The sequence below is a fragment of the Strix aluco genome, chromosome 2, assembly GCF_031877795.1.
Source record: "Strix aluco isolate bStrAlu1 chromosome 2, bStrAlu1.hap1, whole genome shotgun sequence".
Lineage (NCBI taxonomy): Eukaryota > Metazoa > Chordata > Aves > Strigiformes > Strigidae > Strix > Strix aluco.
Window position 1 is genome coordinate 125,986,605 of NC_133932.1, and position 12,774 is coordinate 125,999,378.

The following is a 12,774-nucleotide window of genomic DNA, read 5'->3' on the forward strand; positions in this document are numbered from 1 at the left end:
AGACTCCAGCTAATAACTATTTCTATCTTCTGGTGGGTCACTGCCACAACCCATTACTGAACAGTCCCCAGGCTTCTCTGCTGCAGTTTACAGTTGTAATCTCACAGCTTTCCACCCACTGCCTCTGACTGTTGTACTTCAACACATGGAGGACATCACACTCTGGCTGGATAGAAGAAAAAGGAGATAAAGCAAAGAGCCTGCTTCAGTGCTTCACAAACAGGATTTTTGAGTTGTCAAGCTGGGTAGGTACTCCAAGAGCACACTAGTCTTGACCCTGCTTTGAAGCAGAAGCTTAAACAGAAAGATACACAATCCGTGGCTCCTCTTCTCCACACTCAGATGTTTTTCATACATTATAGCTGAGTATCAACTTAATTGACCAATTTAATGACCATCTCAAAACATCCCAAGCTGCATTTCTTCTTGCTGTGATACTGCAGAGTGGTAACACAGACATACCTTAAAGACACTTGTTCCTACAGAATGACCACTGCTGGCAGAAGAAAAGTATATCAAATTATGGCAGCAAGAGCCTAACTTCACTGCAGGAGATTTGCTGAAAACAAGACTGGATCCCATACCATGTTCCTTGTGGCATTTTCAACACTTTCTCTTATGTTTGCATTTCCTGATGGTGGCTCTTTGCTCACAGCTGCTAATTCCACAGATGCTCTTTGATGACCGTGCCTTTCTTGAGTGAAACCTGCGGGACTTATTTAGCTTCTCATCAGTCTTGCGACTCCTGACATGGCAAGTGTATGGAGGAGCTCTGTCATCTGCCTTCCACAGGCCGGGGTGTAGGTTGTGGCAGCTGCTGCTGGTCACCCTCAGACCAGCTGATTCACCAGAACAGGACACCAGAGTCACCTCTTCTGCTCATCCAGCTCAAGCTGGGACTTGGCCAACTCCAGTGGCCCAACCTTCCCAAGAGGATGCCAGGGCGGTGAGGCAGGGGGCTGAAGAGTGGGATGGGCCCCTCCTACCTTGCCACTCTGCTCAGAGTGACTGGCAGGAGGAATCTGAAATGAGGACAGGACCTTGTTGCCTGCTCCAAAGACCTTTCAGCAGCTGGTTCCCACTCCATAAGAATAAGCAGAATAATAAATAGAGCCCATTCACTCCATGCAGGCAGACAGAAGGAGGTTTCCCACACCTTTACTAAATTCTTTGCACATTAAACAGGGCCAGGTTGTCAGGTCTAGACATTGACATTTCCCTCCAGAGGACCAGCAAAGTCACCATCCATCCATCTGTCCCTCTGCCCAAGCCTCACTGCAGCCCCCCGCAGCTGTGATTTGTTGCTCACTAGGCTGGGCCAAGGCAGGACTGGAGCAGCAACGCAGAACTGGGAAATGAAGCATTTCTTTCCATCCACACTGGCAGATCTCCGTGAGAAAAAAAACAGAAAAAAAGATACAAACGCCAAGAGAGCTCACTGCAATCTTCTCCTCCTGCAGTTTCGCTCACAAACGGCACATTCCTGACAGCTCCCTGAAGGCTGGGCCATGCCAGCACCAAGGGAAGGCTGAGAAGCTGCATGAGGTCGTGCTTGAGTCCCTGAGACCATTTTCTCATGTGGTGATTAACATGGGTTCTGCACTGGAATTAGTAATTATGATCAATTGTAACGTACTTAATAAATGGTTTGGTACAGGATCACTTGTGGTCATTGATTTCAGCAGGAATGCAGGAAGGTTTGGTGCTCTGTTGTCAGAGGAAGTCATGGAATCTCCATCAAAACTCGTGATAGCTTTCCTTACCCTACGAAGTATCATGGGTATCTTAAACTTGGTCTGATTTACAGCTTGGGCATTTCCATTCACACGTCATGAAGTACAAGTCAGGCAAGAATTTGACCTTCATGCATTAAAAACTGAAATTGAATTTCCCACTCCCCTTTCCTTCAGAGGGCAAGGGGAAGTTCTGCAAAATAGACCCATTTTTTTATACGACATCATTTCTTCAGGATGCTGCTCTCTGCACAGGTGCCCCTGGCTCTGGATGCAGGGTGGCAGCAGCCTCCCCACCTCCCCACATGCAGCTCATGGCTGTGAAACGAGAGGGTAAGGAGCTCCCTTTTACTCGCCCCTGAAACTTCTGCCTCTGCCCTGATTATTTCCTGTCTTAATACTGAATGGCTCTTAGTCTGCCCAAAACCCCACTCTCAAAAACATCTACTGTGAGCATTTTCTTTGCTTGGATTCATTCGATGGGAATATTTCTTTGCCTGGGATATTTGGGACAGAGATATATGCACAAGTACGTGGCACATCCACTGCACACTCCCACGAAGCATGAGGCTCTACCAACACACTGCCAAAACCGTCTACACATCCCCACTAATGGGTGCAGAGCCACGTGGATGGGCACAGACCCCGATCTGCCTCAGACACCTGAAAAAACAGCCCTTTGGAGGAACCCCTTCTCTGACAGAGTGTCTCTAAGTCGAAAAATCCCAGAAAAACACACAACTTTCTCAGACTCCACCAAAACAATTTTTTCCCGTGATATGCTGTATCATAATCTTTCTCTCTGCCCTATGCCCTTGAAACAATCCTCAGTCTTCCCGTCTCTCCGTTTCCACAGCATCTCTCAGCCTCCTCCTGCCTGGCTCTTCTCTAGCCTGTATGGACCCATATGCCTTCATCGGTCGCTGCTTCAAGTCTTTCCTTAAAAGAACATTTTTCACTGACAAAACATCACATAATTACCATGAAACTAATGGGCTGTGAGTTCTCTCCTACCCTCAATACAACAGTAGCATTTTTCTTAGGCACAAATGTCTAGCACTTAATACTTTGACGCATGCAGCCTGGCTTTGCCTATTATTATTACAAAGAATAAGAGTTTTTGTCACCTCCGGCCTCCACCTCAGAGCGCACAACCGCTCTACACTGTTGCACTGCTAATGGAGAGTGCTGCGAGGAACTGAAAAATGATCCCTGCACGTCTTGCCTTGCCAGACTTCTTTTGCAGGGAGTTTTTCCTATTACTGGCGTTTTACTACAGCATTAATTCTGCATTTGCAGTATTATCAAGGACAAGTGTTAAAAAAACCTCAAAAGTTTTATCTTTCCTCCTTCACCTCATCATGAGACTGACCTAAAAACAGTAAATTTTAGGAAAGTGCTGATGGAGTCTTTTTATATAACTTGGGTTAGGGATGCTAAGGGTCATGTTTTCAGGCTGTTTTCCATAAACATAGGGACTGGAAATCTGCTTTTGTTTTCCTAATGAAAACTAAGATTTGCATTTACTAATCTGGCTTAATAAGCTACCACCCTCAGGAAAAAAACAAACGCAAGTTTCAAGACAAAATTGCCACAGCTAATGGGAGTGCACATGGGCACCATTTCTTCTCTTCTTCTAAAAATGACTATTTCAGTCTCAGTAGACAAGTGTACACACGGCAGCTAAAACAAGCTGCACCCCTTCTTCTCTCAAGTTTTCTACCTGAGCATCCCATCAAAAGATGTGAAGAGAATGCAGATCATACTTGCAAAATCCCCAGGTTGGCAGTGAGGTGCAATCCTGGTCATGGTCTCCCCTGGGGAAGACTCACAAACATCAGCATATAAATGCAGGCAGCAACAGAGGATGTCCAAGCAAAACCTTTTATGGGCTCTCAAAGGGGTGTTTTAGGCTGATACCCTGACATTGAGGTCATTATTGTGCGTGCCCCAGCAGCCCAAAGAACATGACTGAAGAGGACCTGCTTTACATGTGCCCATTTTTCTATTCTTGGAAGCACTCTGCATTGCATTAGTAACATTTAGCTCTCTGGCCTAGCCAGGAGACACTCCAAGCATCCAGCCCATCTTATGTGATAGGATCCAAAAAGCTATATTTGTTCATAAGCTGTGAATTGATAGCAGTAATATGCTGAGTGCACAATGCAAAGTTTTATTGCTAGATATTTGTCAGTAGAAGCACAGAGCATGTTTATGCACTGGAAAATAACTCAAACTGAGTCCGTCCTGGGGATTTAACTCCCCCTTGTAGATACCAGTATATGGGAACACTGCCAGGCTGTCTCTATACAAAGACAGCAGACCCCAGTCTGCAGTTTGCACTATGCAACTTACCCCATTTGAACTCTTCCCAATGACAAGACTTAGATAGCAATGCTATTTTCTTAACAGATCATCCCCTTGGATTCACAACAGTATCTACACGTCCTTGTGGCATCTGCTAATATGGCAAAGCTAACAGAGTCATGGAAAAGATCTTTAGATTCTCTTCTGGTTTGTGCACACATGCTCAATTATCAGTGAAGTTGCCATGCTGACATCGTCACTGCAGGTGGGAGCTAGAAGAAGGCTCTCCTGCATTTAAAGCAGCTGGTGGACATTGCAAGGCTGGCAGCGAGGCATGCTGAGTGGCATCAAACGCCACACTGCTTATGGAGGTGGCCAGTCCTCCACCCAAGGATTTGCAGTTGAAACTCATCTTCCAAGGAAGCTCTTGATGCAATAGATAAAACAGAAGGATCGGTTACACAGCATTTAGCTTCAATGGAATTTAAGCCTGCAAGGTACTGCACAGCTCCCAGGTGGTCAAGCCCTTCTGAAAGCGTGCTGGAGATGTTCATGATACACAAGAAGCCACGCGCTGTCATGCAGCACTCAGTTGCTTGGGTTTGGGTTTGGCTGGTCACATGGAGCCGTCAGCACAGGGCAGGGAAATGCAGCAGCACTGTGCTCAGTCATTACAGGAGCCTAAAACTTGACAGGAATGGATGTTTTTCACAGCAGTAGAAGTTGTAAAATATTGTCTCTTCCATCCTTTGCACAAAGGAGGGTCCAGCTCTGCTCTGCCTCCTGTTAGTCCACCCCTGTCACTAACAAGAAGTCAGCAGAAGTTGCTCCAGGCTTATCCCAGCCAAGAGAAGAATCTGACTTCTCTAAAAAGCATGCATCTCCAGAGTTGATCCCCACAAGCAATACTTCACAATTTCAGATAAATATTTATCAAAAATAAACTAAGCTGTGTTACCATTAACATTTACCCACTGTCTAGTTCTGGTGCTCAGAGAGAAAAAAAAAAAAATCAGCCTAAACAATCCAGTCTGCAGCTTAAATAAGAGTGTGTGACAAATTAGCTAAGTAAAACCAAGCCATAAAGACAATAACAATTAGTAGCAAAGTATTCACCTCCACTCCAGCACATATATATGAGCGTACACACATATATATATATGCGCCTTCAAAACAGATTAGCACAGTACTCACTCTGAGTGACATAAAGGCCCTCTGTTGACTTATCCTCATGCCCATCGAAGTCTCTGCTGGCTAGCTGCCTATTGGCTGTCTCCAGTCGTTCTGCAAAAAACAGGAAATACTTTAAGTATAAATATATGTATATAAAATTGTAGGCCAACCAAGAAAATAAGATGCATGCCAGCAGGGCAGTATAAATAGACTCTCTGAAGGAGGACATTAAAATGGAGGCTGACACATACATAAAAGATGAGGCCTTTGACCTCTTCCATGAAACTGTGTCATTCAGATTTACAGAAACTGGGGGAAGAGCCTCTGACATTCATGGCTGACCTGCCCAGGCACTTCATCTCTCACACTGTCCAAAATGCACAAGGCATTTGCAGTCTGAATTACCCAGCTTTGCAAGGGGACGGCTGCTTTCCCACAGTGGAGTGCTGCCCCCAGTGCAGTGAGATGCCCTGGGGAAGGCAGTCTCCAGCCCAGTGACACCAATCTTTGGTGATGCCCTGGGAAAGGAGCAGTTTTCTGCAGCCAGGGTCAGCTTCCCCTGGGAAGGTCCGGCCTTCAGATGCCCCCCTCCTTCAAAAAGACCATGCGACCCCCCTTGCACCACTGCAAAAAGCATGAGCCAGCTTGCAGAAGGCATCTCACAGCACAAGGAGGTACCAAAGTATCCCATCAGGAACTTAGACAGGTAATAGCTACCCAACGTACCCTCGATTTGCTTTCTCAAAAGGATATACGCTCAATTTTATGTTCTCAATACAAGAAAGAGATATCCTTTGATACTTGCTACTGGTTTGTGAAGGCACTCAACTCTGAGATTTATGGGTTGTACAGCACTGCTCTATGTTGCAACTTGCTCTTCAGCTTGTTAGAGCTGGATGAGCCTTTGGGACTGTTGGCCTTGCTGTCAAATCAATATTTGCAAGTACTAAAAGCAAAGGCACCATCTGAAGCTGACTCTCATATTTTGCCAGAAGGTTTCCTTTTCACCAGGGGGGTGAGGTGACAGCAGTTTTGTCTTATGCCAATGAGCAGGGCCAGATTTCTCAAGACATGTATCTAAAACATGTGAAGCTACTCCTCTAAAGCCTGCTGCTCTGGAGCTTGTGAGAAGTGAAACACCACGTCAACTGGGGAAAAAAAAAATGACACAAGCACATAACATACCACGGAGATCCCTGTTGAAGTCATGAAGTCTCCTAATTTCTCCTTCAAGTTTGTTTCTCATCGCTTTGTCCAGAGACTCCCTCTTAGTGGTGGTCTTGACCAAGCCCTCATAAGCTTCTGAAATCCTCTGAATCTCTATTTCAAACTGAAAGGAGAGAGAGCTCCTGTTAAAGCCCAGCAGGAATGTGTCCCGTCCCAGTGTTTGCCCAGCACGTTTCAGCGGGGCGCAGGAGTCGGGGCAATGCTCGTGCTGAGTGTCATGCCAGCCACCAGCTCTGCAATGACCCATCTCCTCAGCGGCAGTACTGGAGGCTCCTGCAGTGGGGACCCCCACAAATGCCCTGTGGGGCAGCTTGCCATGCCATAACACCCCCTGACACCCTGCTGGCAGCTCCCCAAAAACCTTGGGGTAGGGTGGACTTGATGTAACTGCTCAGTTGCCTTCACTCTACAACTGAGGTGGCTGCTTTAACATCATCCAAGGGAAGAAATGAAGGAAACAGTGTATTTGTGTTGGCTGTATTCTTTCCTAGAAAGGGTTGTATGAGGCAAGATTTATTATTCTGCCAGATCCCTGATCCAAAACAGGTCTGAGCTCTGCGTGTCACCAGAAGTGTTTTAGGCTCAGCTCTGACCTCATGTCAGTTTTAAACTACTGTGGTCCACTCCTTTCTATCCTTGACTGAAGCCTGCTCTATACAAGAGGAAATTCTCTATAACACACCAAACCAATTGTCTGGGGTTTTCAATCTTCTTAACTTCATCTTGAAATCTGGTAAACTGCAAGCAGGGCATGCAGAGGAAGCCCTTAGCAGTGAACTTGCATCTTAAGACCCAAGACCAAAAGACTGGAAGGAGGATAGTCCCCAGCAGAGTTTTGCTGTTCAGGTCAATCTCATCCAACTCTTTTAATAGGCAGATGTTGTGTTAAGTGTTACAACTTTGCTAAAATCGTTGTTGCAGGAACGATCAACGCTGATGTGGGAATCTGCTCCTGCATGCCTGGCCCTTGTGTTTGTGGAGAAAAGCTTGATAATTTGCACAGGCTGGAAAACCACAAGATATATATAGCCTCCCGCATACCTTTCTAAATCTGGTGCTTTTTTAGCCTCTTGAATTGTGGGTGGGACGGATTTGTGATTTGTGAAGCCAGGGTGCAAGCCCACCTCCCCTTGCTGTGGAGATAGGTCCCTCTCCAGGGCCTGTTAAGCTTTAGGTGTCATTTACCAGCTGCAGCACTTGCAAAATAAAAAGTTCCGGGGATGCTGGAGCTGTCACCCAGCTGTCTGCATAGGAACTTGCAGCCAGGCTCCAGCAGCCTGGACCTGCACTTACAACAATGCAGGGGCCACTCTATCTGAATATGGCCCATGGGCATGTGGCACCTCTGAACCATGCGCCAAGGAAAGCCCAGCAGAGCCATCACGGGGAAACCCGGTTACCTTCCCTGATTTCTGCTTTCAGCTTGCTCAGGCACAAAAGCTGAAACAAGTGGCAATGTGCAAAGTCCACAGTGGCCCCCGTGACACCAGGAGTTTTGGGTTAGTACCTTGCTGGGTATCACATCACCTATCTTGCACCGGTGGTGATTTAACAGCTCGCAGGTATTTCAAACACATACAAGCTGCTCCCTCACATGCATGACATTAAAAAGTACATGTAGATTAGTTCTTAGCTGACAATTCTCCACAGCTCCAAGAAGAGGACGACCTGTTGAGCCAGTCATATCCCACACACTGACACTCCTTCTTGGGGGAACTACAAACTTACTCAGGTTATTCTGACTTTCTGTTTTGTTTTCTTGAAGCAGGAGCTCCAGAAAGCCCCACTACATTTTCCCTAACCACATCTAGAAAAGCAGATCCTTCTTCTCCACCTTGCTGATGCACAGCCAGACACCTAGTGTGTTCCCACCATGAGGACAGAACGCTCAGAGGAACGCTGCATAAATCCAAACCTGTTTGAAATTCAAACCGAACCATACTGTGGTTCAAAAAAAGTCAAAGAGTTTTATTTTTCTTCATATGCATGGCAATGCAAGCTTGTACAAAGCCTCAAAAAAAAAGTGTAAACTTTTTTGAGAAAATCACCCAGAGCACTGTGCAGTTCTGGGCTCCACGATTTAAGAAGGATGTGAAGGTCCTTGAATGCATCCAGAGGAAGGCAACAAAGCTGGTGAAAGGGCTGGAAGGAATGTCCTATGAGGAGTGGCTAACTTCCTGAGGAGGGGAAGTGGAGAGGGAGGTGCTGATCTCCTCTCCCTGGTATCCAGTGATAGGATGCACGGGAATGGTTCAAAGCTGCACCAGGGGAGGTTTAGACTGGACATTAAGAAGCATTTCTTTACCGAGAGGGTGGTCAAACACTGGAACAGGCTTTCCAGAGAGGTGGCTGATGCCCCAGGCCCGTCAGTGTTTAAGAGGCATTTGGACAATGCCCTTAATAACATGCTTTAGCTTGGCCAGCCCTGAATTGGTCAGACAGTTGGACTAGATGATTCTTGTAGGTCCCTTCCAACTGAAATAGTCTATTCTATTCTATGACTATGATCTACAATCAAAAATCTATTTCATCTGAATTTTCCAGAATCAAAATGACATGTTGATAAGTTACTCCAATAACAGCATAGTTTCAGCTACTTGATTCAGCTACAGCTTTTTCTTTAGATCAGTGTGACCTCCACTAACAAAAGTTTTCTCTTCCTATAAGTAGTTAGAGGCTATATCCAAACTACCTCACATTGCTCTCTTTGACCATTTAAGCAGATTGAGCTTCTCTCTCCTCGAAAGGAAGGTTTGGCTTAGCAAAAATAATTTTTAAAGCACTTTCCTGAATCCTTAACTACATGATCCCAACCACTGTGCTCAGTTACATGCCTTGACACCTGTCAGTTCCCACGCTTCCACTCTTCTGGGTGAGCCACTACCTGCAGGAGAAGGTGCCTGCTCCAGATTGCTCCTACCACAGCAAACCAGATTTGCCAAAAGGGCAGGGGGTTTCCACAGCCCAAGAGTCCCACCCAACACTGCTGGTTACCACATGCACTCTGCTCTTCCCGTTATCTGCTGTTATTTCCCAAAACACATCACCACACAGGTGTCCTCTAGCCCCAGAGGCAAAGACTTGCTGCAGGAAAAGCAAGAAACTCCATCAGCACTGAACAAAATTAAAGAAGAACAGAAGAACAGCCATAAATTGTGTCAGTGTTTCTCAGCAGCTCTGCGATTTCCTTTGCCTTCTTCTATGGAGGGGAGAAAACAGTTCAGTCCCTTCTCTGTCTCGTAGATCCTAGAGTCAACCCACTCAAACAACCCACACACACAGCATGGGGAAGAGCCAGCCCAGCCTGGCAATTGAACTTCAGCAAAGTAACACCATCCAACAAACAAAAAAAAAAAAGCAAAAAAAATAAGACAAAGTAATGCTCTGCTTTTGCAAAAAAAGCTCAAAATAACACATGTACAACCCCCTTCCCCACCAACTGTTTTTAGGTAAGAAAACCAGACAACTCATCAAACAGCACGGATTAATCACCACCTTGTACCTCTCTGCAAAAAGTCTGTTCAGACAGGACTGGGAATTTGACAACCCTCAGGGCTGATCTGTTTGTATGAACACCAGGGAGCCCTCCACGTCAGGCTGATTTTCTCTAATTTCTTCTCCTACTTTGTAATGAATAGAAGTGATGGGAGGGTGGCTCTACTTAGAATAAACTTGTTACGCACAGACAAACAAGCAGTACTCCTCGTGACCCTTCCACTTCCAAGGAAAGGGAAGAGTTCTCACACCCAAAGTATGTAATTTAACTCACTGTCACATTTTCAGAGGTGATGTTCAGCTGAAACTGTGGGAACAGAGGAGGACCTGCCCTGTCCTTGTGTTCAAACACATTAAAAACAGCATGGGAGGGATACTGTGTTAAGGCTTTGGTTCAGGACATTTTCCTGAAGAAAGTATGCACTTGAGCATGTGTTTCACTTTAGTACTCTGCTTACATTCCCCCAAAGTCAATGGGACTCAAGTCCACGCTCTGTTGACTGAAGTGAAACTTCAGCCCATGCTTGAATACCTTTCTGTTGGTGTCTGATGCAATCGACTCACAGGGCATCCAAGATAAAGAGAGAGACGTTTCCAAGAGTGTAAAAGGAAATCAGAATATTTTTAGGGCATCACACTCAAATACCTTTTACCGAACAATGCAGCTTTTGTAAAATTAATAGCTGGAATATTTCTTTTTGCCCATGAAGGCCACAGGGAAGTCAGCATTAAAATCTTCAGTTAATGTTGCTGCAAAAATTTCTCAACTAAGTTTAGGAAATTCTGTGAATAAGCTCAACTCATCTCGTTGCAAGGAGGAGGCTGAAAAGACAAGAGCAACTACAAAACAACAGGTTTTTTTCTAACCTGTTTGAACAGATTGTCACAGATTTTTCCCAAAGCTGAGGCTGGGACATGGTCTCTCAGAGCTGCCTTTTCTCCTGTGAGGGGTGTCTCCAAGAACACCCTGATCCCGCACAGCACAGAAAAAACTGAGCTCCTATTTAGACTCCTAAATTCAGAGAGAAAAGACCTGCAGCCTAAGCCCATTTATGCATAAGCGGTGGGAATACATAAATGAAATAGTAGTGTAGAATCCTAAATAATCCTAAATCATTTGGTCTGGGTCCCTGGGACCCAAAGCCAGCAGATCTGGGGAGCATCTCTGCATCACGTTCAGTGAACTCTCATTTTTAAGCAACTTCTTTGTTTGATTTGGCTCTTCATCTTGTCACCTCAGGCAGTGCGCAAGACATCGCCCTTCACTGAAGATGCCACAGAGAAAAGAGGGTGTAGGATCCCTTCGCAAAAAGGGTTTTTAAGCAAAACCTTTACCAAATGGTTCTTTCAGGTAAGAGGGTAGTGCTTTTTGAACCAACATGTTCAAAGGTGGGTGTCTAACATCAGCTCTTAGCAACCCACAGAGCAGTCACTGAAACCCTCCGAGACAACAAAGTTAACACATTACCAAATAACGGGCAACCCCACCAACGGCTGTTACACTTCCACAGAGCACGGAGTGCCACATGAGCATATTGAGGTGGACAAGACCGCTCAGGACAGATGTGGCCATGCTCTTCAAATTCTTCTCATCTGAAACTCTGCTGCCTGTGAAAACGGTGCAGAACTCAGCTGCACCAGGAGCAGACTCTGCCCATGGGAGACTTCCACGGAAAGCTCCGGTGAGGCCAGAACAGAAGGATGGAAGGGGAAAGTCCCCAAGTGAGACATGTGATGGGTTGCCCCATTCCACCCTAAAGGCAGGGGAGCCCACAGGCCATGGGGCACAGGATTACACTTCAGGGAGACCACCATGGAGAGACAGTGGTTAAGAGATGCCACTGGTGCACCCCCATTGTGGTGACATGACTGTGAAGAACACCTTGGGGGACTCAAACACAGAAGAACCAAGATGGTTGCCCTACTCAGGCCTCATCCCCACCTCTCCACGTACCTTCTGCAGCTTGTCTGCCTTCTCATAGTACCCCTCCAGCTCCTGCCGCAGCACGTGGTTCTCCTCGGAGAGCATCTCTACCATCTGCTGTGCCCGCTCGACGATGGCAAAGGCGTCGGGCGTCAGCTGCTGGCCTGGCGGTGGTGGAGTCTGGGCAGCGGCAGGGGCTGGCAGCGGGGGCAAGGTGCCCGGGAGCAGAGGGCCGGCGGCAGCAGTGGCCTGCGAGGACATGGGGCTGTGCTGCTGGGCCGGCGGTGGCGGGAAGGGCGCCTGGCATTGTCGGCTGTGGGGAAGCACACATGGAGGAGGTGTTAGAGACATGCGCCCTCGAAATGCATGCAGGAGCTTTCACCTAATGACTGCACAGTTTATTAATAGAGTTATAACTGTACGGTCATGATTCTGGTCCTTAGTCACTCCTAAATACCAACAATCACAGCAGGGACTGGGTAAATTGTCTCCTCGCCCGCTCTTGACAGTGATGTATACCTCTGGCACGAATGGATAAAGGAAGCATTGACTCAAAACCAGCATTTTTGCCTAGGTGCGCAGCTAATATTTCAGCAGCCAGCCAGCCTCCCCCTGCCCCCCCTTGCCACAAACCCCACCGCTGAGAAGTGTAAGCCGACGGGCTCGAAGGAAACACAAGGGATGCATTACTCACCCTTCGAACACCGCTCCCTGCCTGGTGTGAGACCAGCTGATCGGCTGAATTGGGAGGCGAAAGGAAGTGATGTGAGCAAAGCAGCGTCCCTGAGCGGCTTTAGCAAGCGGTAAAGGGAAGGGCTGCTGCAGAGCTGCTGGAGGCACAGCCCTGGTCGATCACGGCGAGCCACAAAAGCCATCATCCAGTGCGAGACCTCACTGTGTCACTTCCTGACCAAC

At 46.8% G+C, this 12,774-nt stretch overlaps 1 protein-coding gene across 5 annotated transcripts in view; it reads right to left on the reverse strand.

Annotated features, from left to right (window-relative positions):
* Positions 1 to 12,774, reverse strand: part of AMOTL1 (angiomotin like 1) — an 81,988-nt gene that overhangs the window by 21,597 nt on the left and 47,617 nt on the right. For all 5 annotated transcript variants that reach the window (XM_074816241.1, XM_074816237.1, XM_074816238.1 and 2 more), the window contains 3 exons: positions 11,890 to 12,172; positions 6,399 to 6,543; positions 5,235 to 5,324 (listed from right to left, as the gene is read on the reverse strand). In XM_074816241.1, coding sequence (XP_074672342.1) covers positions 5,235 to 5,324; positions 6,399 to 6,543; positions 11,890 to 12,172 — 518 coding nt within the window. The remainder of the gene's footprint in view (positions 1 to 5,234; positions 5,325 to 6,398; positions 6,544 to 11,889; positions 12,173 to 12,774) is intronic.